At 37.9% G+C, this 20,414-nt stretch overlaps 1 protein-coding gene across 3 annotated transcripts; it reads left to right on the top strand.

The window, feature by feature from the left end:
* Positions 1-7,435: 7,435 nt before the first annotated feature.
* Positions 7,436-20,211, top strand: ARRDC3 (arrestin domain containing 3). 3 transcript variants are annotated; one of them, XM_059418230.1, is made up of 8 exons: positions 7,440-8,253; positions 12,218-12,299; positions 14,195-14,342; positions 15,369-15,471; positions 15,803-16,059; positions 16,376-16,538; positions 16,807-16,961; positions 19,199-20,211. In XM_059418230.1, exons 1-8 carry the CDS (start codon positions 7,974-7,976, stop codon positions 19,253-19,255), a joined length of 1,245 nt encoding a protein of 414 aa, XP_059274213.1. In that variant the 5' UTR covers positions 7,440-7,973; the 3' UTR covers positions 19,256-20,211. The 3 variants fall into 3 exon arrangements, with proteins under 3 accessions (XP_059274214.1, XP_059274213.1, XP_059274215.1); XM_059418231.1 differs by lacking the exon at positions 19,199-20,211 and having other exon boundaries at positions 7,436-8,253; positions 16,769-16,926; XM_059418232.1 differs by lacking the exons at positions 7,440-8,253; positions 14,195-14,342 and having other exon boundaries at positions 12,216-12,299.
* Positions 20,212-20,414: the final 203 nt, after the last annotated feature.

Genomic DNA, 20,414 nt, shown 5'->3' with positions numbered 1-20,414 from the left:
TCAAGCCCCACATCAGGTTCTCTGCTCAGCAGGGAGCCTGCTTCCTCCTCTCTCTCTCTCTCTGCCTGCCTCTCTGCCTACTTGTGATCGCTCTCTGTGTGTCAGATAAATAAACAAAATCTTAAAAAAAAAAAAGAACACAAAATCATTGAGGCTCCTGAAGATGAGAAAGGTTAGCACTAGAAGCAAAAAGAGTATGGTCTTTTGTTCTTTCCTCTTTAGGATCAGGACTCCATTTTACAATCATTCTTTCCCTTCAGCAATCTCCCATTGGCCACTTATCTATTAAATGACTCTCTCTAAAAGGTTCTCTTCTTCCTCATCATTTGCAGAAAGACCTAAGAGGTGGTCACGTTCAGTTCAGTTTCTTCTTATACATTCACCTTTCTTAGAACTTCTCCCAGGTTTCACCAAAGCAGATCCAAATGAGAGCAAAAGATAAGAATAAATGAAAAATTAAAGTGTAAAGGTTTCTCCCTATTCACAGGGCCCTCTGGTAGAAATAGAGTGTTCCTTATTTGTAAACGTGTAAAAATTTTTATTTGAATATTAAAATTATTACACAAAATGCAATCTACTCTGTCTTCCAAATTTTGCCTTTAACCCATACCTTACAAAATTATTTTGGCTTTACCAAAGCATTACTCCTACTTTCTAAAGACCAAGGCAGACAATATTATTTCAATTTGTAAATTATTCATAATTTAATTGTTCCTCACTTCAGACAATTTGCTTTGTGCATCTTTAAGATAACATGTATACCTCATGTCTATAAAGCTCATCATATGCTTCAAAGTCCAAAATATTAAAGCAGTCAGATTCTCCACAGCAAAATAATTTCAAATTCATACATGACTACAAAAATCAATTCTCAATGGATTATATCAATTACATATCAATTTGGAGCAGAAAATTTCAGTTACCTCATATTTCCACTTAAATATATTGATTTAAGTAGTTTATACATGAGGGCGCCTGGGTGGCTCAGTGGGTTGGGCCGCTGCTTTCGGCTCAGGTCATGATCTCAGAGTCCTGGGATCGAGTCCCGCATCGGGCTCTCAGCAGGGAGCCTGCTTCCCTCTCTCTCTCTCTCTGCCTGCCTCTCTATCTACTTGGGATTTCTCTCTGTCAAATAAATAAATAAAATCTTAAAAAAAAAAAAAGTAGTTTATACATGAACTAAAAAAAAATTCATGTTGCAAAAATGAAAAATATAAAACCAATTGCTGATTAGACACATGTGAATTTACTAAATCACAGATTAAATGTGTGAGTTCAAAGTTTAGCTATCATCTAACCTGTTTCCTGACCCTGACACAAAAAGTCATTTGAAACACTTAGAATTCTGGTGGCAGTGAGTTCCCAGCAAAATTTTAAACTTAAATTGCCCCTCCTCCTTACAGATTTTCCCAACAAACACTTCCTTCATCATAGCTACTTCTTCAAAGCGGTAGCAAGTAAAATTCCTCAACAACAGGAAAAATAGTAACATGAAAACTGAGCTCCTTCAGATAAATGACAAGTAATAATTCTCTCTTACAGTTTTTAAGTTATGATAGCAGAAGTATAATAACTAACAACAATAAATAAAACTAACAGTACATAGCAGACCCTTGGAATATGCTTCCATTAAACAGTATTGAAAAAATAGTGACAGTAAACAAGTTTGGGGGTTTTTTTTTTAGAGAGGGAAGGAGAGAGGAGAAGTAGGGAAGAGGGGCAGAGAGAGAGGGAGATAGAGAATCTTTTTTTTTTTTTTTAAAGATTTTATTTGTGTATTTGACAGAGAGAGAGAGACCACAAGTAGGCAAAGAGAGAGGAGGAAGCAGGCTCCCTGCTGAGCAGAGAGCTCAATGCGGGGCTTGATCCCAGAACCCTGGGATCATGACCTGAGCTGAAGGCAGAGGCTTTAACCCACTGAGCCACCCAGGTGCCCTGGGAGACAGAGAATCTTAAGGAGGCACCACATCCAGCACAGAGCTGGATACCCGGCTCAAACTCACAACACTGAACCAAAACGAAGAGTTGGACACTTAACCGACTGAGCCACCCAGGCACCCCAAGATTTTGGTTTTAAAAATCACCAATAATAGTGATCCTCTTCATCAACAAGAAGAATGTAGATAACTAGAAAAGCAACATTCTCTAAGTAAGATATCAAATATGAAATTCCAGTTAGCAAAATATGAATTTGAGGTTAAAAAAAAAAAAAAAAACTGAGAACGGGTTGCATTCAATTATATTTTGCTACTAAAATTCAATACCCGTCAGAAAATGTTTGTTATTATAATTAGGTTTTGTTGTTGTTGTTGTTTTTACCCTCATTACATAAAGTTGTGCCTGGTCAAAAGTCATAAAGTAGTTCAGAAAAGAAACTTAGCATTGGGGCACCGGGGTGGCTCAGTCAGTTAAATGTCTGCTTTCAGCTTAGGTCATGACCCCAAAATCCTGGGATCAAGTCCCATGTCGGGCTCCCTCCCTGCTCAGCGGGGAGTCTGCTTCTCCCACTGCCCCTTCCCGCTGCTTGTGTGCTCTCTCTCTCTAATAAGCAAATAAAATCTTAAGGGAAAAAAAAAAAGGAACTTATCATTTCTGATCCTTCACATAGGCCCAGTGCCACTCAGGGCTAGATAAATAAACTTTACAAAATCATCTAACCTAGCAGGACCTACGTGTTATAAATTCATTCAAGAGATTTTCCCTTTAAGCCTCTAATCAAACCTGTTGTCAAAAATGTTCTAATGATATGAGAAACATTGTTTTTGCTTCACAGGCAATGCTTTTCTCTACTAGTTGTACACCTAGATGGAAATGTAACAAAATGTTAATAGTGGTATCTCTGGGTGATCAAATTATGGATGACTTTATTTTAAATCAAAAAATCAAAAATAAAAGATTAACTGCATTCACATAATACATATCACACTATATCTTTTTTTAAAAAAGATTTTTTTTATTTATTTATCAGAGAGAGAGGGAGAAATCGAGCACAGGCAGACAGAATGGCAGCAGAGGCAGAGGGAGAAGCAGGCTCCCTGCTGAGCAAGGAGCCCGATGTGGGACTTGATCCCAGGACGCTGGGATCACAACCTGAGCCGAAGGCAGCTGCTTAACCAACTGAGCCACCCAGGCATCCCCATATCACACTATATCTTAATGTGGGAGAAGAGAAACAAAAATTTGGTACTGAATTTTATGATGAAATTCACCACACATTTAAATGTTCATTAAGTATGGAAAATATAACAAACATACCATATAATTATCAAATATTTAAAAAACCTCACTCATTTTACTAATAATATAGCAAATCTTGCCTCCAGTCTCCACACCAAAGTCATTGTTGCATTTTGAAGGTATTAGAGTTAAGTCAGAGGCACCTGAGTGGCTCAGTTGGTTAAGCATCTGCCATCGGTTTCCAGGCCTAGGATCTCCGAGTCCTGGGATCAGGCTTCATACCCAGTGGAAAGTGGGCTTCTCCCTCTTCCTTTGCCTCTCTCCTGCTCATGGTTTTTGTTTGTTTGTTTGTTTTTCTGTCTCTCTTCTCTCTCTCTCAAATAAGTAAAAAAAAAAAATCTTTAAAAATATAATAAAGCCAGAGTTACAAAATCTTGAAATACACAATTAAGACCAAAAAACCAAACAACAACAACAAAGACAAAAACAGAATGCCCCTAGTTCTACAGTATTTAGGCCTATCAAGTGTTAGCTGAAATAAGGATTAACCATGGATTTAAAAAAAAAAAAAAAACTGCTGGAATGGTTTTTCTTACAACTATAATCAAACTTTCAGTTGAGATGGCTTGCCGTTTTTTTTTTTTTTTTCAATATAGTATTGAGCATTTTGATATGTGAAAAATTCCAGATTTGGCCGTATTTTTACATACCACATCAATATTAAATATCTTGATAGTGATTATCATTTGTCAGTTTTAGACAAGTTCTTGAGATTGAGTTCAAACCTTTATACAGTAAGGTGCAAGAGACATGTACTGCATCGTCAGCGCCTTCCGGCTGTCCATCTGAGGCTCGCCGGCCCTCCGCCCGTGCCTGCGCGTGCCTCCTCTCCCCACGGCCGCGGGCCCCCGCCAGCACCTTCCTCCTCCTCTCCCTCGTGGCGCTCACGGCGTCGAGGACAGCCAGGTGACTGCCCTGTTCTGTGAACGGCGTGGCCAAGTCCGAGGACTGTCATCCTGGGTGCTCAGGCCTCTGCTGCCACTCTCTTAACTCTGAATATTTCTTTTCAAAGGTGCTAAAAACTGAAATTGCTAGTTTGAAACTTTCTCTCTTTCAGATACACTAATTTTCCTTACTTTGTACTTCCGTTAGAATAATAAATTATTCCACTTTGAAAAAAAAAATACCATAAAGACAGATTTCTATTTTAGTACTGACACAGCTATAAAAAGGGAAGGGGGTGCTAGTTACTCTACCTGAAATTTTATTCAGTTGCGCCAGCTGAGTCTAGTAGAGGGGTTAGAAGATGGAAAAGGAGATAACACAGTGGGATGTTGTTCTGGGCACAAAAAGCAGGATGTAACTTCACATTGGCAACAGCGAGACAGCCTAACAAAGGGGACAGAAGATGTACTTGACAGGAGTATAGAGAGTTAGCAGATGAGTAGGAGGAGATGGCATATGAGACGTAGGCTGGGGTGCAATAGGAAAGAGCCTTGGTGGTAAAGATGAATAGCTTAAACTTAATGCAAAATACAATAAGAGCCTAGTGAGACAAGTCCAGAACACCAAGATAAGAGTTACAGTACAACATTTCAACTTATCTAAAGGGCAGATTTTTAGACAAGGAGTTTTGAAAAGGGAAGGTCACAAAAGTCAGGAGAGAAAACATTTAGTCCAAAATTTAGTCCAAGTAGTTTTTTAAAATTATTATTATTTTTTCCTTTAGACCAGAAAGCATAGGGGCACCTGGCTGCTCCAGTCAGAAGGGCATGTGACTCTTGACCTCAGGATTATGAGTTTGAACCCCATGTTGAGTGTAGAGATTACTTGAATAAACTTTAAAAACAAAAACCTAAACAGAAATTTAAAGGTGCCAGAGTTGTTTATTCATTGTTTGTTGTTTCTGGTGTTTCCATAGTTGGAATGACTAGGGGATAAACAAAATGAAGCACGTAAACTCAAGTTTAGACACTTAGAAACAGTTATATGATTAAAACCAAAGTGAAGAAAGGTGATAATTAGGTTAAGTGAGTAGGATCTTAAGTAAAAATGACAGGGAATAAAAATTTCCTGGCAATTTGTTGGTTACCTAAGTGTTTAGGAAAACATAGTACCAAAAAAAAAAAAAAAAAAAAAAAAAGAGAGAGAGAGAGATAGAGAGAAATGGCAAAATAAATAATAAAAGCAATAACTTATAATATTCTATCATAGCCAATAACTTATAATATCCTAAAATAACATCCCAAATTAACCTATAATATCCCAAAAGCTTCAAAGAGAAGGATTATAGTCACAGAAACTAATTATTTAATATGGGAAAACAACTTTCCAAACTACAGGTAAATCTCTTAGGGTTCTTTCTGGTTAAATGCAATTCTAGTTCATTTAAAACGCAGATTTTTAATTTTCAGAAATAAGTTATGTCCCAACTAGAAAAATTTTACTAAAAATTCTGAAGAATCCAACTGTTGTTCATTAGCCCTTAATAACTTAAAGCAAATTTATTAATGAATGCCTCATAGTTTACTGCACTTTCATATCCGTTTCTTGTCCAATGTCATTGAATGCTTAATAAATGATTCGACCTTAGGGGCACCTGGGTGGCTCAGTGGGTTAAGCTGCTGCCCTCGGCTCAGGTCATGATCTCAGGGTCCTGGGATCGAGTCCCGCATCGGGCTCTCTGCTCAGCGGGGAGCCTGTTTCCTCCTCTCTCTCTCTGCCTGCCTCTCTGCCTACTTGTGATCTCTCTCTGTCAAATAAATAAATAAAATCTTTAAAAAAAAAAAAAAAAAAATGATTCGACCTTAACGCTGAGAAGCGGAATTTTAGCAAATTCACGTTTTACCACTAGGTGGCGAAAAAACCAAAGCAGTATCTGTTAACCAAAGCTAGTACAGGATTCCAAGCACTGGAACAACTCGAATTTCCACCAGGTGTCAACCAAGAGAAAAAAAGACTTTTTCCCCCCTTAAATACACATATTCAGGGTTTTAAACATAACCATCTAAAGTCTATTAGAGATAAATGGTCTGTCCATTAACTCTCCAGTTTGCATATTTATATACAATGCTGAATCTAATTGCCTTGTCAGCTAAAATCCAACTAAATAAAATTGTTTCTTCCCCCAAAAGCAAGAAAACAGCAAGACCAATGAGTATAGTCAAAAGATCTGCCAAAGTGTATTTGTTTATGAAAATAGTTCCAGATTCATATTTTTTCCTTCTACATTTCCCTCTTAGAAACAGTTCTGTTGATTGAAATATCTAGAAAAGTGTAAGTTGCTCCACCTTGAGTTCCAGTGTGACTTTATGAAAACACTGCCATTTGTTACCAAAATGTTCACAAAAAAGAGATAACTGTACTTGTCTTTAAGGTGTATTATGTTGAAGAGTCTTAGGCTATTGGTCTGGTAAAAATTACTATTAGAACTTTACAAAACTAAGTTCTACTTATACACGAAATCATGCTTTTTAAAAAACCATCTTACAGGCTCACTAATTTCTAACTAATTTTCTTCACTAATTTTCTATTATGCTGTGGATGTGATGTCAACTAAAACACTGTGTCATGCTGCTTCTTAATAAGGTGGTACTTTTTTAGGCTGAACTCTATTTTTAATCCTCTGGATACAGGAGTTGCAATCATGTCATAAACTGCACATCTAGCTGTAGGTGGTGTCTTTAAAAAGTCTCTTTTCTTCCTTCTAGGAAGTGGTCAGGCCTTTTTCCCCCTGGTGTCATCATGCAAACAATTTGGTTGCTTTTCGTTGCTCTCTGATTAAGAGATGGAAGCGAAAACAGTTGTGGGGGGGTACCTATTGATTAAATTATAGTTGCTTCTCTTTCTTACTCCCTTATTCTCTTTGGCCTCTCTTAGGTTCGTTTGGCCTCGGCTGAGTTCATTTCCACACTGCCTACAACGCACTGGTCTTTTAAAAAATCCAAACCAAGAATGCTCTTGTGTACGAACATTATTTCTTGTCTGGGTTTTATTACTTTTCTTTCTTTCTTTCTTTCTTTTTTTTTTTAATTCGTTAGATCATGCTCAGCAACCAGTCGCTCGCCCAACCGGTTCCTTTCTCCCCTTCCCCCATCTCTCTTCATACACCACTTCTTCCACCTCCCATCCAAGCAGTGGCCAAAACCCTGCAGTGCCGGTCACGCACGCTTCGGTTGGTCACTCAGCAGTTTGTCCTTACGTGGCTTTGCAAACAGCTTCCCACCCAGCCCTTGTCCCCCAGTGTCCCCGCTCTTTCATTCTCTATTCGAGTGTGCTCGGTAAGAAGGGGCTCCAGATAGCACGTCGAGGGTTTACGGTAGCCTGCCTACCAATAAGAGCCCAGAATGAAGAGAAGTCAGGTTCAGCCTCCCGACAGCCCCAGTGTCTTCTTCCCTTAGCTGTACACCTACTGTACCCGCGAGCGAGCGAGCGAGCGAGCGAGGGAGCGAGCCAGGCGCGGGAGGGGACGCGCAGAGAGGGCGGACAGCAGCCGCGGCGTGCGCATGCGCAGTGGGGTTGTTTTTCACAAAGCTGCTCTTAAAGTGAGCTGGCAGCCTCTAGCCGCCCGTCTTTGTAAGGAGACCACTGAGACTAGCAGGATCGCGGAGCAGCAGCCTCTCTGCTGCCCTGACTTTTTAAGAAATCTCAATGAACTATTTGTAAAGAATCCCTGATCTTGCCTGCAAGCTTTTTGCACGGCAAAGACATCGATCAGTGTTAGGTGAAGATCACGTTTTATATGTGATCTCGACTTTTTTGTCTTACATTATATTTTTATAGATTTTGTTACAAACATGGTGCTGGGAAAGGTGAAGAGTTTGACAATAAGCTTTGACTGTCTTAATGACAGCAATGTCCCTGTGTATTCTAGTGGGGATACAGTCTCAGGAAGGGTGAATTTAGAAGTTACCGGGGAAATCAGAGTGAAATCTCTTAAAATTCATGCAAGAGGACATGCGAAAGTACGCTGGACCGAATCAAGAAACGCCGGCTCCAATACTGCCTATACACAGAATTACACTGAAGAAGTAGAATATTTCAACCATAAAGACATCTTAATTGGACACGAAAGAGGTAAGTTTTTATATTATTCAGAAGTCATTAGACCTTTTTTTCCTTTGGGAAAGTACCTTTTCAGTTTTTCTGAAATTAATGTAATTCAGCTCCTGGCATAACACATAGCAGTTAAAGATTAGCAAAGTTGGAAGATTTGGGTTCTCCTTGACATTCATCGTGTCTTAAACCGTAATGCATGCAGGCATCTGCAAAGTGACTGCAAACTGCACTTAATTCAACTACCTCTATACCCGGCTTGGTTTGTTCCATACGCACTTGCAATACCTTTCTACCTTATTTGTAAATTCTACTTAAATCCAATTCAGTGATTTTATTAATAAGTTTTCAAATGAAATGCTAAAATCTGCAGTCCAGTATTCGATTTCTTTCCTTGCAGTGTGCAACCGTAGATTTTAAAAACTAAGCTTCAGTGAAGAAATGGAGTAACATTTAAGTGGATTAATAGATGATTTTCATTTTTAATATTGACACGCAAAATACTATAAGGAATTCATCATTGTTCTTTGATAAAGGATTTCTGTGGCTTATTTTGACATATGGTATCAACACCCCACGTGTTTTTTCCCTATTCTCTCCAGATCCTTTTATAAATTTACATCAGGCATTCTCTATCTTAAAGGACAGTATCTATCATTATGATAGGTTTCAAATCAGTTTTAGAAACCATTTCGGGTCAGTAATTTTCTTTTCCGAGTATGATGCCTAACTTTGGAACGTGCATTCAATGAAACCCGTGCCAGTCAAATGGAATTGAAAAGTATTCGGCACATTGGATTTGGTTTTTGGTTGGAAAAGGGAGATAAACGGTTGTCAAGGCGAGAAGAGGTCCTGAGATTTCCAATCTATTGTTTAAATGGTTACATTGTGGAAATATAGGAGACTCTAAGCTTGTTTTTCTAAGTTTCCACCCTTTGTTAGAAGCGGTTCAATCCTGTTTCGGACCAGTTCTGGGGGGTGGTGAGGAGGGGCGCTTGTTCTGCTCTCAGCAGATTGGTTACACGCGTCAGGTGGTGGCGATGACTTAATTCCTAGCCCAAGAAGAATATAATGTTAAAACTGGTTATGTAATTTTATGCTTCTCCTTTTTAATGCAATATTTAGTTCAAATGTTAACGATTTTTCATAAAGTACAGCACGTCTTTAACCTTTTTTATATTAAAAAAATACACATCCCTGAGGAAGTGCAAATGGAACTAAGACAAGTGTCGAAATGAAGGATGCTTTGAGTTACCGCATGTAATCGTTTTTTTAAATATTAAGATGAAATCACTTCTTCAGTTGGGATTTCACAGTTACACATAGGTAATCTGCATCCTGAAATAATTTTTAGTTAGTATTTACAAGCAGGAACACTGGTAAGATGCAAATGCCGAATGACAGCCTTGGTATTTTTTGGAAAGCAGACACGAGTTTGTCTTTGAACCTTTCTGGACATTGCAGCTTTTTATAAAATGGATAAGAAACAAAGGTTTTGAGGGAGATGAGGCTTGCAATGGAGGAAAGGTAGAATAATGACTTACGGGGACAAGCACAATTTCTTTAGTTGTTCCATGATTTCTTCGTAAACAAAAGTATGTACCCCCTACCCCACGAGATGCCCCGCAATCCCTGCAAAGCGTGGACAAGCTCTTAGCTGGAATAGTTTCAATGACTTAAAACTGGGACCTCTCAAACTAGCCTGGTAACTGAGACCCCGCCCCGGGCGCCCGGCGATAGGCGGAGCCGCGTTTGTTAGCCTGTTGCTAAGGCGATGCCAGGCTCTGATTGGATTGGGCGCGGGCGGGTGGGGAGAGTGGGCTCGCGCCGGTTGGGGCGAGGCTTGGAACCGGCGTGCGCCGGTAAAGGTCCCTCCAGAGTGCCTGCCCCCGCCCCTATTCGCGTCCCTCCCGCAGCTTCTGGAGGCGGCGTGGCTCGTGTCACCGAATGTTGTCGCCCCTCACCTCCCTGCTTGGCGCCCCCCGAAAAAAAGCGATTTCGGGTTTCCGCAGAGTGGATGGGGAGAAGCTCCTGCTGGCCTCGCAGGTGCCGAATAGCCCCTGGGCGTAACTTTCACTGACGAATCTATTCAGAAGGAACTTGGGCACGCGGGGTTAGCGGGACCCCATTTTCCTGTTTTTCGGTCAGGTGGCTTCTGTAGACGTTCACTGCCTTTTACTTGAAAGAAATTGTGTTTCCCGACTTGTGTAGTCACCAGACCCGCTACCTTGATTTGACCTGGGAACAGACCGTCAAGGCTGGCCGGGAGGGGGAGGAAAGGTGATACTGACACTGAAAGCGGGTGGGGAGGCCTCGGCGAGTATCCTCTGACCCCTCCCCATTGTTTCCCAGAGACTGTGCAGCCCTGGCCTTCCTCCCCCCGACTCCCCGCCCCAGTTTCCCTCACCGCAACTGTAAAGGTGTCAGGGTGGCCCGAGCCAGATCGAACCGGTCACCGGCTGGGGCGTGTAAAGCGGAAGCGCCGCGGTGCCATCGCCCCGCCCCCAGTCCAGCAGGCTAGGCTGCGCGAACGCGAGCGCGAGCGCCGCGCGACGTATGCCGTATGTATAGCGGAGCGCGCGGGCGGCGGCGGCGCGCGGGCGGGCCGGCTGGGATCTGCTCGCGCCGGTTTAGGCCGGTCCTCTCCTGCTCCGGTCTAGTTCTTGATTGACAGCCCGGCACTTGTTTACCACGGCGCGGCCGCCGCCGCCGCTCGCCTCAATGAGAGTGCTGAGCTGGCACAAAAAGGGAGCGAGAAGGGACGGAAAGGAGAGGGAGGCAAACTTCGGGCGCCTTCGAGGGGAGCGAATTTAAATAGCCCCCAACTCACCGGTTTTCGGTGCTGAAATTCGTTCAGAGGATTTGCACAGGGGGCGAGGAAAAACAGTATTGAGATAAAAAGGAATCATCATGGTTTCTGAATAAAAGTACCCGCAGATACACGCTTCCCCCCCCCCCCTTTTCTCTTTTGATGTAACGGAGGCATCACGTTGTGTCTCTTCAATACTTCGGTGAGAGAAAGTTCAATGATAATACCAATTTCATCTACACTCATGGCTGCTGTTGGCTTCTACACCGAAAGACTACATCAGTACAGACGTGTCTGTAATTACACTAAGAAAGCTAAACTAGAAGTCAGTTTAAGAATTCAGAATCCTCTCCCACATTTTTGTTAAATACGTATATATTTTGGAGAAATTTAAAAAATATTGGGCCTAAAGAAAATGGGTTATAAAATGAAAGGTCATTCTCCTAGCAATTGGGAACAGCCTAATTAGAGTTCACTTTTCAAGGATGTGGACCAGTGTTGTTTTCAAGGATGTGGAACAGTGTTGTTTCCCAGTGAGCAGGAACCTTTTAAATCCTAAGATGTATTTTTATGTGCAGATTTTTAGCTGTTGCTAGGACAAACTTAGTGTGAACATTTTAGGTTCAATAAAGAATTTTTATTTTTAGCTCTGAAACTGACATTTAAATATCACTTCCTTTTTTTTTTAACTTAAGCATTTGACGAAGTTTTCTAATGGTTTTAAATTGTAACATTCATGTCATCTGCATCAAAACTGACAGACTTGAAAGGTTTGCACAAATTTTAATTTATATATAGTCTTATGATAAATTTTTAAGTAAACCATTGGAGACAAAGATAACCTCCTTGAGACTTGAGCTCTGACTCTGGTTGAGCATCTACTATGTTAGACACAAATGCTTTACAGTTTGGGTAGTTTACAAAAAAATAAAAAAAACACCTGCCTTTAAGGGCATAAGTATTGATTATCCCCATCTTACAGATGAAGCAACAGAAGAGTTGAAATTTGTAGTAACTCACCCAGAGGAAGTGACAGAAGTTAGAATTAAGATCTCTCAAACTCCAAAGCTTGTGGCCTTAATTAATTATTATAGGAGTACCTTTAGAGTACTGCCACCAGGGAGAGTGTGTAAAGGTTTAAAATCAAGTCTTTTGTTTTCTCTTTGTTTGTTTTAGATGATGATAATTCAGAAGAAGGCTTCAACACTATTCATTCAGGAAGGCATGAATATGCATTCAGCTTCGAGCTTCCACAGACGTAAGTATTATGAGTAACAGGCATTTTTAATAAACCTCCATTCTTTTAAAGTTAAAATTATTCTAAATTTAAATATTTTTAGTTTTTAAAAAAACCCTTTTCATCACTGAATATTGCTAGAGGAAAACAATACACTGAAAAAGAAGCTGCTTTTTAATATAGCATGGCAAAATTAAAGAAAGCAAAGCTCAATTCTTAGTACTCTGTCTCAAAATCTGTGAGATCTTTAAAACTTAAATAGTATTTCATCTACCCCGAGTGAATTGGAAGGTGCTAATCAGAATGTAAGCACTTTCTATTTTATCATCAGTTGACATTAGTGGAAATTTAGAACTTATCAAAACTCTTAACTCAGTAATTTATGAAAATCCAGTGTTTTATCTTTTCTGCTAATGCTAACCCACAGCAGTAATGTAAAAAAGATAAACATTAATTAGGAATAATTTAACTTTATAATGATCTTTTGATAATGAAATTAATAGCTTCTGTGCAAAGACCTATTATAAAAGTCATACAACTGATTCGGTGACCCGGATTTAAAAGGAAACACCTATCAGATAATTGAATATAAGGCATGGATTATAGTAAGGAAAAAGGAAAGTGGTTTGTTCTTGATGTAAAAATAGGTCTTCAAAGCGATTATTCCCTCCCTGCCAAATTTTCTTATTATCTTTGTTAATTGTAGTACTTGAATTGTTACTATGCGGATAAATCAGAGTATTCTATTTACCATATTATTTAATGTCATTCTAAATGTAGTGCCCCAATCTGCTTTAAGAGAAATACTGTAAGTCTATGAATATATTGCTAATATTGGGTCTGACTAGTTTATCAACCAAAGTCACTTAAAATAGACTCTGGAAGACTTACATAAATACTACATTTCATTTTTCCATGCTATACACGTTAATGCAGGAGTCTAAAATGAAAAAAAAAAAAAAGGTGTAAAAATCCCACTACTTTTCATGTTAATCTAAGCTAGCACTTTACCTTGTAAATAACTGAACACTGGGCATTTTGCTAGTGAAATTATGAAAGAGACTAAACTCACTGCAGTAAAACCTTCTACAATTAATGAAATCTGGGAGAGGTGAAAACCAGTTCTGATTCCCTTAATAGAGATTAACAGAATTGTTTCTTTCTCTTATTAAGCCAGTACAGTTAGAAAACATGGCCAAAAAAAGAGAACATGAGAAAACTAGGAAATGGAAACACAGCTTTTTTAGATTTTTAGTAGACTTTGTAAAAGGTGAAATTCTTGAAATTATAACAACTCTTCTAGATATTCTCTAGATCTTCTTACTTATTATAAAAAAAGAGAATTCCTAAGCCAGTGTGTAAACTTTCTCAATAGAAATATTAAAACCGGGGTGCCTGGGTGGCTCAGTGGGTTAAGCCTCTGCCTTCGGCTCAGGTCAGGATCCCAGAGTCCTAGGATCAAGCCCCACATCGGGCTCTCTGCTCGGCTTCCCTGTCTCTCTGCCTCTCTATCTACTTGTGATCTCTAATAAATAAATAAAATCTTAAAAAAAAAAAATATTAAAACCATTCTTAACTTTGTTTTTAAATTAAATTTTTTATTTCAAGAATTGATTTCCAGACTTTCATAATTTTGCCACCAGCGTTAAAAGCAGCCTCTTCTTAGTTTAAAGGGATTGTATTCTTCTGGCTTTTTAAAGCAAAATTTCTATAATACTTTTGTGTTAGCTATTGTTTATTGGAAAACAGAAGATTTTTTTTTCCCCAATGACTTATCCCTTTAGAAATTAAAAAAAATTGTTTGCTACCTCATTGATATATAAGCAGTGGAATATAGTAACACTTCTATGCTGACCAACTGTATAATTATTAAAAAGAGGTATAAAATTAATATATTGAATTTATATTCTGCACAGACCACTTGCTACCTCATTCGAAGGCCGACATGGCAGTGTGCGCTATTGGGTGAAAGCCGAATTGCACAGGCCTTGGCTTCTACCAGTAAAATTAAAGAAGGAATTTACAGTCTTTGAGCATATAGATATCAACACTCCTTCATTACTGGTAAGAACTGACTGAATTCTTCATTCTTCGTTTTTGGCATATAAATACTAAAGAATAATCACCTAAACTATGCAGTCTCTATACTTTCACAAGAGTGATTTTAAATTCCATAAATACTGTTTTTTAAAAACAGAGTCAAGAGCACATAAATTAGTGAAGAATATGCTCATATTTTCTGATACTATAATAACTTTAAGAAAACTTTAAAAGTAAAAACAGCATATAGTACAAAATAATTCTCACTCGGAAGTTAAAAGAATAACAAAAAATAGATTTGTTCCCTGGATAATTTCAGTGGAGGAGGAACAGTAGTATCCATTATTATTGTGAGACAGTATCACTTACCATTGAAAGATCATAATCTAAACCTTGGACTGCATTGCATATTCCAATATAGGGATAGTTGTCAAGTGATGGGGAGATTGTCACTTTGATGAAAAATCAATCATATTTTAAAAGAAATCCCTTTTAATTGCATTTTTTCACAATATTCAAATTTGACCTTAAAAACTTTATTTGGTCTAAACAAATGATAACATCTTTAAGCAAGTAAGAATCTTAAAAATGAGAGTTTTCCTTTTTTCACATAACTGATTTTTATATTCTCAAAGAAAGATGTTAACATTTGGGATAGTAACCAAGTTGCTTTCCAAGCTGCCTTTTTTTTTAAGGCAGTTGAAGTGGAATGTGGAAAGGGTTTTTTTGTTTGTTTGATTCGTTGGTTGGTTTGTTTTTAATTACTTTATTTGTAAATAGTGTGAGCTAAAACTGTGTTTATGGAATATATTGTTAAGCCCTCTACCCCTTTTTTTAATTGGGTGGAGAATATACATAAGATGAAAATAATTGTATAATTCAGAAGCCATTGGTTAGTTTTTTTTTTTTAAGTATATCTGAATACACCTGGAAAAAAACAACACTGTTTTTAATTCTTATTCTCCAAAAATTTAGGGTTTTATTTTAAAACATTGTGTTATACTGTCTTAATTTGTGCATTGACCTTTTTCTCTAATTTATTTCTTACAGTCACCCCAAGCAGGCACAAAAGAAAAGACTCTCTGTTGCTGGTTCTGTACCTCAGGCCCAATATCCTTAAGTGCCAAAATCGAAAGGAAGGGCTATACCCCAGGTATGTATGAGATGGACTCCCACAGAAAATGATCCTTCTTCACTCAGCTTTTGTGTATTAAGTATTTAGTATTTCTACTAAATGCACATACAATATGATATTCTTGGTAAGAAATAACCCAGTTTTCTTTCATAAATGTGAATGTAATGTCCGTTCTTAACAGCTACTAAACATGAGTAGTTCATTTTTATAATTCTAAGTTTCTTGCCACTTTTGGGACTGTTTTTCATCCATGTAGTCCATTGACCTTTCAGACTTTGGCTTAAGAATCTACATTTTTGGAGGTTTGGTTGTTTTTGTTTAACAGTAGATACATATTTTTTCCCTCTAGGTGAATCAATTCAGATATTTGCTGAGATTGAGAACTGCTCTTCCCGAATGGTAGTGCCAAAGGCAGCCATTTACCAAACACAGGCCTTCTATGCCAAAGGGAAAATGAAGGAAGTAAAACAGCTTGTGGCTAATTTACGTGGGGAATCCTTATCATCTGGAAAGACCGATACATGGAATGGAAAGTTGCTGAAAATTCCACCAGTTTCTCCTTCTATCCTCGACTGTAGCATAATTCGTGTGGAATACTCACTAATGGTAGGTATAGATTTAAGGGTTTGTTTAGTATTAAAGTCATGAGGATATGTCTTACTCCAGGATTTGGGTTTTGTATTCTATAGATCATATATACAAATACATGTAAGCCTTTAATTTGAATTACAATTACTAATTTTACCTCACATGTAAACTACTTCATGTAGTACTACATGTAGTGATGGAACTTTTTTTTTTTATATTCTGTGTATATGTAAGTAAATGAAGGCCCAAGATAACATTAAAGTTGGGTTATTAGTTTTTAAAGAAAAAAATAATGCTTGTAATACTAAACCTACCATCTCCTTTCAATGTTTAGGTATATGTGGATATTCCTGGAGCTATGGATTTATTTCTTAATTTGCCACTTGTCATTGGTACCATTCCTCTACATCCATTTGGTAGCAGAACCTCAAGTGTAAGCAGTCAGTGTAGCATGAATATGAACTGGCTTGGTTTATCTCTACGTGAAAGACCTGAAGGTAATTTGATAATGCATGTTTAAGCCTATTCTCTTATTATTTTGAAGAACATAATTTTGCCTTTAATATCTTATGATTAAACTTTTGTCTATACATGTAGAAAGTAGATATGTCCCTAATATTAGATTTAAAACATATATCCCCCTAGTTTTAATCACAAAACAATTACTATTTTTATCTTGACATTCCTTTTTAATACCTACTATTCTGTGTATTTTGACATGCATAAGAACATGGTGTTCGAATTGCGTGTATCTTTTTCCTTCAGCACCACCCAGCTATGCAGAAGTGGTAACAGAGGAACAAAGGCGGAACAATCTTGCACCTGTGAGTGCTTGTGATGACTTTGAGAGAGCCCTTCAAGGACCACTGTTTGCATATATCCAGGAGTTTCGGTTCTTGCCTCCACCTCTTTATTCAGAGGTAAGCACTAGCTCAAGTCTGAAATGGGCTGACTCTCCTGGGAAACAGCATTACAGACTTTTTAAAAAATACAGTTAGGTTTTGATTATCATTACGTTAATAGAAAAATATAATGTAGAACAACAGGATTAAACATTAGATTAAATTTAGTAAGTAGGATTCTTACATCATTGGGGAAGTAGGGATAATGATTTAATATCATGCTTACAAAATGCCTGTTAAAGGAATAATTCATATTTTAAAGCATCAATAGGAGTGGCTTTTACATGCATGAACTAGAAGTAGCTACTAGAAGTAGCTAGAATTTCTCTTATTTATCATCCTTTTCCAATTTAATTCTTGCATATTTTAACATTCCCAGTCATAGGGGAAGATAACATATTTGCAAAACAGGTTATACAAACATTTCTACACTGATTATTTTATTCATCTCATGTTGATGACCACTGAGCATTACGTGAATAAAACATGGCTCTTCTTGCGAGAAGCTCACAGACTGATGCAAATAACAAATTTAGAAGCAAAATACTCCGTAACGTTAGAAATGCACACAGTTCATTTGAAGAGTAGTTCATTAGGCCCTGGAAATCAGGAAAGGCTTCCCTCGGAAGGTGATTGAAGTTCTTCAGAATACATCTTAATATATGTTGTGCAGGGCTTTAAAGTTGGCATTGATACCAATATAATGCGAAGTAATTTTGTAAATAACTAGAATCAGCCTTACCCTTTTGGTGATCACAGATAGGTCTTTATTTAACAGTGAAATATTACTCCCAAATAAGACCTAAGTGGGATTGCTTCACTCTGCAAGAAATTGTTGCTTTTCCCCCTTAAGATCATGGCTAGAAGAGTTCCTTTTCCTCCAGATGTGTTTAAATAGAAGATCACTTTAATTGTTGATTATAGGATATTTAGAATTTGTTCTTGCAAATTCTTAATTAGCCATAGTTTTTCTATCCCACTGTTCTGTTTCATGGAATTTGTCCTTATGTGCTAAAAGTTCTCCCACTTAACTATAGATTTTGTTAAATTTTTATGCTGATATTTCTATCTTAAGTCAGTAATTTCTGATTTGATCTGAGACTTTCTGCCTTTACAACAGGCATTTTAAAAGAACTACAATGTCAGTCATCCACTTTAAAGCAAATTTGTGGCAAAATTCTACTACCACCTTTTCAAGTGAACTAAAGATAATTAAGAGAATTAAAAATTTCTAAAATCCTAAATTGGTTCAGAATATGATTCAGTTAATAGTCACATAGAAGGGAAGAAGTTCTGGCCTGCATTAAAGTGTTTTTCTCTTAAGTCATTAAAAGTAAAGTTACTTGCTTTTTTTCCCTTCAAAAACATGTTTTACCTAAAGTTCTGTGAGGCACTTTGGATTATGCTACATTTAAATGCAAATAAAAATGGGTCTTACCCAAAAGGTTTCAGTAAAAGAAATGTTTTAAAGCCAACCACTTGCCTTCCTGTGCTCATTCTCTACCTGAGAATCGACTAAAATACATTAATTTTGCTTAAATATATGTGCATATTAAAGTCTCTCTAGTCATAGAAAAGGTGGGCAGACTGTAGAGCATTCTGGTTTAGGATTGCTATTTCTTGATACACAGTTTTCTTAGGCCTTCTCTAGTGTTTAACATTCATAGGTTGTTACTTCAGATAACCACCAAGAACACTGTTCACACAACTGCATTCTTCCCAAAGCCTAGAAAAGAGTTGACTTTTTTTGTAGAAGGATGAAAAGGGACAAAAGGAGATCATTACTATGAAATTTTTCTCCACTCTCTATTTTGAGTCTTAAGTATTACTGAATGCTGAGTAAAACACCGCAAGGGCATACCTATAAAAATTTTACTCATTTCGGGGGCACCTGGGTGGCTCAGTGGGTCAAGCCCCTCTGCCTTTGGCTCAGGTCATGATCTCAGGGTTCTGGGATTGAGCCCCGCTTCGGGCTCTCTGCTCAGCAGGGAGCCTGCTTCCTCCTCTCTCTGTGCCTTCCTCTCTGCCTACTTGTGATCTCTCTCTGTCAAATAAATAAATAAAATCTTAAAAAAAAATTTATTAATTTTGTAATTAAATATCAGGCACTTTATAGATAATATTTTCTCGCTTCCCCTACATGCTGTGTATGTTCTGAGTCAATTCCTCAGTAGTACTTAGAATGTTAGTCATTGCTGCATTTTTACTAGACTTGATCAGATAACTTTGTAATTTTTTTTAACTCTTCTTTTTAGATTGATCCAAATCCTGATCAGTCAGCAGATGATAGACCATCCTGCCCCTCTCGTTGAAGGAATACTTGGTTAAGTCAAGTTGATGTGGGTTCCGAACTGTATCTCTTCCCAGCTGAGGACAGAGAAGTATCTTGGAGACACGTTTTCAGAGGAAGTGGAATTGCTTTTGCCCAGAAAAATGGCAAACACATGAAACAACCAGTGATCATGCTTTAGAAGCCTACAGCAACATTCTGGGACTGCTCCAACATGCTTGAAGATCTAAGCTTTTCTCCTTTAAAACAGGCACATACTTAAGAGCAGTCTTCTTAGCCTATGGTCATACGTGTCAAGACACCACGTTGTAAAGAGGGATGATTTCCTTCTTTTGATTTGAAAATTTGCACATGCTCAATGCTTACATTGTGCAGTTCCGATGTCACTACAGCTTTTTTTTTTTTTTTTCCATTTATGCCAGACTCTTGATACTGTTTAAAAACTTGTTTGCGGTCAGCACAACAAGGAACAAAAGAAAGCTTTGAAAAAACTTTAACATGAAAAAAAAACGCACTGACTTTTTTTTTTTTTTTTTTTTTTTTTAATTTAATATAGCCTGGACTATACCTGCGTATGCACATGCTCAGAAATGTCCTACTAGGCTGACCATGTATCACCTCTTCAGCTTGGATCCTATTGTGGATTTATTTACAAACATCAAATGCCTTCAAGCCAATCCTTCTTGCTGTATGTTTTGCAGCCTACTGTAGTAGATACGCAACAGATATGTGGGAAAAGAGATAAGAGGAGGAAGCTAATAAGAGACTTTGTCAAGATTGTATACCTTCTTGGTTTCTTTTAAGAATTTGTTGCCTTTCTACTATTACAGCAAAGCAGCATTTTGTTACTGACTGCCTAAAATCACTTAATCTCAGGTGAACGCATCACTTGCCAAACTGTTGGAATGCTATTTGTGTTTCGTTGCACTGTTGAGTTACTTTTTTTTTTGGTTGGTTGGTTGGTTGGTTGGCTTTTTAGAGAGGGAAATTTGGAAAAGGGACATACACAAAAGTGATAACCCACCCACATTCCCTTTTTATCATTACATAAAAGAAGAAACTAGCAGAGCTAAGAATGGAGTAAAGAAAGGCAGTATGGCAGGCACCAGCAAAGAGTTAAGGGCTTGTTGCTCTTAAAAATTATTATTTTTATTATTTTAAGAGTATGGAAATTTTCCAGT

The sequence above is a fragment of the Mustela nigripes genome, chromosome 12, assembly GCF_022355385.1.
Source record: "Mustela nigripes isolate SB6536 chromosome 12, MUSNIG.SB6536, whole genome shotgun sequence".
NCBI lineage: Eukaryota > Metazoa > Chordata > Mammalia > Carnivora > Mustelidae > Mustela > Mustela nigripes.
This window is presented reverse-complemented; position numbering and strand designations above follow the sequence as displayed.

Bases quoted from the DNA above. Each gene is read 5' to 3' on its own strand.
- ARRDC3 (XM_059418230.1), top strand. From the start codon at position 7,974: ATGGTGCTGGGAAAGGTGAAGAGTTTGACAATAAGCTTTGACTGTCTT. The intron at 8,254-12,217 runs GTAAGTTTTTAT...TGTTTGTTTTAG, and splicing joins CTTAATTGGACACGAAAGAG to ATGATGATAATTCAGAAGAA. The intron at 16,060-16,375 runs GTAGGTATAGAT...TTCAATGTTTAG, and splicing joins GTGTGGAATACTCACTAATG to GTATATGTGGATATTCCTGG.